The sequence below is a fragment of the Bombus fervidus genome, chromosome 12, assembly GCF_041682495.2.
Source record: "Bombus fervidus isolate BK054 chromosome 12, iyBomFerv1, whole genome shotgun sequence".
NCBI classification, from domain to species: Eukaryota; Metazoa; Arthropoda; class Insecta; order Hymenoptera; family Apidae; genus Bombus; species Bombus fervidus.
This window is the reverse complement of record NC_091528.1, coordinates 433677-437915: the sequence shown is the minus strand read 5'-3', so window position 1 is coordinate 437915 and position 4239 is coordinate 433677. Positions and strand designations below refer to the sequence as shown.

The 4239-nt window shown below is 41.6% G+C and overlaps 1 protein-coding gene across 3 annotated transcripts in view; it reads left to right on the top strand.

Annotated features, from left to right (window-relative positions):
- Positions 1-3627: 3627 nt before the first annotated feature.
- Alpha-catr (alpha-catenin related) overlaps positions 3628-4239 on the top strand; it is a 63441-nt gene continuing 62829 nt past the window's right edge. Inside the window, exon 1 of one of the 3 annotated variants that reach the window (XM_072014382.1) lies at positions 3628-3840. In XM_072014382.1, the coding sequence (XP_071870483.1) occupies positions 3754-3840 (87 nt within the window). In that variant the 5' untranslated portion in view covers positions 3628-3753. The remainder of the gene's footprint in view (positions 3841-4239) is intronic. The other 2 variants (XM_072014385.1, XM_072014384.1) reach the window with 2 other exon arrangements.

Sequence of the window (4239 nt, the reverse complement as noted above, 5' to 3'; positions counted from 1 at the left end):
CTTCCACTTATTATTACACTTATTATTTAAACATATAGGTTCTATTTATTTCGAGTTTTGGTTTTCGGAACTATTATTTAATGTTTTGATATAAGTCGCAAATTTATTTTATGAAATATTTACTGAATTTAATTCTATAAAAAAGAACAGTTGGATAATTTTCTGTTGATAAAATAACGCAATAATTGTGTCAAAACTACTTTATGGAAATTGTTACGACCGTTCGCGGAGAGACGCGGTCGCGAGGAAACGCGTCAGCGAGAGGCGTAAATTCTCGCTACGATTCGGCTAATCGACGCCGCGAAATAGTCGTTCCCCGTGTTTCGGTTAGGATAACAGGGGTGGTTAATTGAAATTAACACTGTGTTAACAGGTTAATATGATAGATATATTCAACAATGGATTATACAATGTTATGAGCGTCACAAGTATTTGACGATGAGTACAGCTTATGCGTTACAGAAAATGTGACCCGATTTGACGATATCTCTCGATGAGATAGTTAGACTTTACAAACGGATTGATTTGAAGGTAGAACCGTGGTAGACTTACTGACTGTTCGGACGATGAAAACGGACTACACTGAGAGTGACGATGCTGTGTCAGAGGAGAGCTAGGAAAGGGTGTGTCTAACGCACGGGATCATCGGATTCGTAGATGACAGTTTTTTGGCTAGGAAGGTGAGGGTAATAGACATTGTTTCTATTGGCTATTACGATTGTTGGTGGACCAGGAGGGGTCTTAGCCGCCCTCGATAGAAGGTTGGTAGTGGGAAGCATCGCACGTGTGCAAATAACTAATTTTAAGTGTTTTCCGGACACAAACCAGGGATCTTAGAAATTACTTTCGTAGAAAAGATCCTTGTTCGACCTGAGAAACTTTGTTGAAATTTTCTAAGATTTATGGTCGGTCCTTGAGATTCTTTAGAGTATGCCGTAAGGAGGTGCAGACACATGGCTGCCATGTGCGATGCAAGGCCCCGTCCAGGTAGAGAGTCGGCCGACGTAACAGAAATCTTTATGACAGTTTCAATATTCAATATTACATTCTCAACATGTTACGTCCTGTGACCCAAACATATACTCTCATTTCCTATTCATAAAATCATTTAATAATTTATAAAATCCTCTTTACTATGGTCAAGTCTATTACCGTCTTGAGATTTAGCCTTTTTGTTGATTATTTGTCAACATACTGTCGAGGTCCTTAAATCCTACAATGTATTCTTTAAGTCGAGACGCTCCTTGGGATTGAAGTGGAGTTGGATGTAAGTACCCAAAAAATACTCTCGATGTTCAACAATAAAGTTTATTTAACAATTAACAGTCAACAATCGACAATCAACAATCACGCTTCTCCAATGTGTTTTCTTTGCTATTATGCTAGACCCTTCGCACTTCGCTGTTCGAAACGAAATGAATTTTTTGTTCAAAACCGAATCCTTTTCCTTCGTTGCCCCTCGATATCCCCACTACGCACGCGTTTGTTAGATGTCCGCGACCATTGCCGTGTAACATCAACTACACCTCGGTCTACATCAAAGACCGGGCCGCGCTTCGGAACCGCTGATGATAGAAATAAAGATGCGGCCGCACTCGGCGACAGTGTATGTCGGCGAGGCGAACTGCTCAATGAACCCTCAATATCCCAACGGTCCTTTTGCCGAATATTCGAGAACGGCTAACAAACGCGTGGATAGTGGGGATATTGAGGGATGACAAAGAAAGAAACAAATCAGTTTTTAAAGATGGAATTGTAAGAGCTTCAGTCTTAAAAAGTCGCTCCTAGAGTTCGGAAGTCAAGTGTAAATCAAGTGTGAAGAAATAAATTCTGTCTTTTTTTTATGTTTTTTTATTATTTTTTGTGTTTTTTTATTATTTTACGTGACAGCCGCGTATGCATTCTTCCGAATATTCGGCGGAAGAACCGTAGGGATATCGATGGTACATTAGGCATGTCGGCCTTACGCTTTGATGGTATAGCGTTTTGTGTCGCGAATCCGTCGGAAAGTTCCGTCGTCCAGTGCCGCCACAGGGTTATTACTCGTTACGGTAAAACACGGGATACGCGGGTTTTTCATGTACAACACTCGAAGGCCGATTTCACCCGTGAGCGATCTTTGGTAGGGGACGGCCAGCACCCATCCTTACCTATCAGTTTTTTTTCATCCAATTAGTAGCGATGGTCGTTGCCCTCGCTTCCTTACCGAAAATTACAATCAACGAATCCGCTTGTCTCGTGCTCTAGATACACCCATCACTAGTTTTCCTCTTCGATATCACCGTCACCGAATTTCACTTGCTATTGTCACACACTCAAGAAGACCACCCGCTCAAGAAGGGCCGCTCGCTTAGTAACCGGATAGACTAAACACTCTGCATGCCACAACTATCGAAACAATAACTAAAAAGGCGCCTCTGACACACACACACACCCGATGGTGGCCCCTCCAAAGGGACTAGACCCTCAATAGAAAAACCCTCCTAAACTAGCGCTCAAATCAGTCCGTTGTAACATTTCAAACCAGTCTGTTCTAACATTCCGAACCATTCTGTTGTAACGCTTGAACCGTCACTGTTGGATTTCTATAATAAATTTCATTGTCGCATACGAAGTTCAATTTTCTTCACCCTATTCGTGAAAGAATCATTTCGTTCGAACCGCGACGCGAGGAGATTACCGGCGATCCGTTAATTTCGCGATTTCTTGTGTCTCCAACGTGACACTATCAACTCTTCAGTCAAAACACTCCTACATCTTTCACACACAACACTCACAAACATTTCAAAAGTTGTTGGACTTCGTATACCTTTTTCTTACTTAGGTGTTCAATAAGTGAGCCATTAATACCTTTGATTCGGGTTACGACCTTCTCAATATGTGTATGTTTTCTGTGTCGGGGTACATCACCCCATTTGTTGTTGGACTTATTTGTAACGTTCTTTTTCGGGGTAACAGTATTTATCCAACCACTTCGTTTTTGGAGTACCGCAATATTTACCCTACCACTTCGTCCTCTTTTCTCGCTTCATTCGTGTTATTTTGCGTTTCTTAAGTTCACACAATATATCTATAGAAGTGGTACATCGTAGGTGTAACAATAAAAAAGACGGTAAATCATACGTATAGGTGTAAGGTGTTGATATATTAATAAAATTTGTATTTTGTCAATGAGATTAGTTTGAAATTTACATTAAAAAAGAGATTTCGAAGTGTTTAACGCAATGCTCCATTTTCATATTTCTGTTAATGACGCGCAAGCGTTAACAGATTCAAAACTGCATACCTTCTTTTCGATATAATATAATTCGATAATTAATTCCTGCTTCGAAAACTTCATCCTCGCTGTATTCTACGCGTACTGTACTTTGTCTTTCTTTCAGTTTTATAGAAAAATTCCGATTTAAAAACGATTAAAACACGGAGAACTAGGAGCAATAAACGAGCACTGTCTAAACGCTGTAACTCCATTAGAACTCGGAAGATGGTGCTACCGTGGCTTCTTGAAATTTGGTTGCATAGTTACACGACAAGAAGTTGCAGGTATATCGCCGTTGCAACTGAATGTCGCTGGCGTCGCCGATTAGCAACGCAACGATTGGCTAGTAATTCGAATAGAGGGGCATCTAGGGAAATAAGTGGAAACGCACGAGTGTTGTGAGAGGGTAGTGTGGACGCTCGAGAAGCAAGAGGGGTGCAACGAACCCTCTAGGCTCGGTTCGAGTCTACGGAGCTCGGAGTTGTGTTCGAATCATGGCGACACCCGACCCCGTAGACCCAGCCACCCTAGAGATAAAGACCCGTAGCATAGAACAGACACTACACCCACTAGTAAAGCAGGTAAGACAATTTATCGGAAACCGGAGAAAAAGAATGTTTGTTTGCTCTAATCACTTGGTTTTTATTTGAGCCGCTTACATTCCTGCCTTTTAACCGCGCTAGGTTAAGGTCTTACCTCGGCTTACCTTGATGCGTTACGTTCTGTTGCACCGTTGCACGGTATTCGGCATCACCTATAGAATAATCATGCTTGTGTGTGAGTTCATCTATACGTCACTCTGCGTATACGTGTATCATCATACACGTGTAAGAGCGTGTACAACGCGAACGATGCATGTATTCATAGGCAAGTGAGAGAACTGTATACACGACCGAGAAAGAGTAGAACTCGTAAGACGTGCGAGAAGGACAAACAAGCGTGCCGGTTGCTCTTAAGAGCGGGATAGATATACACAAAGA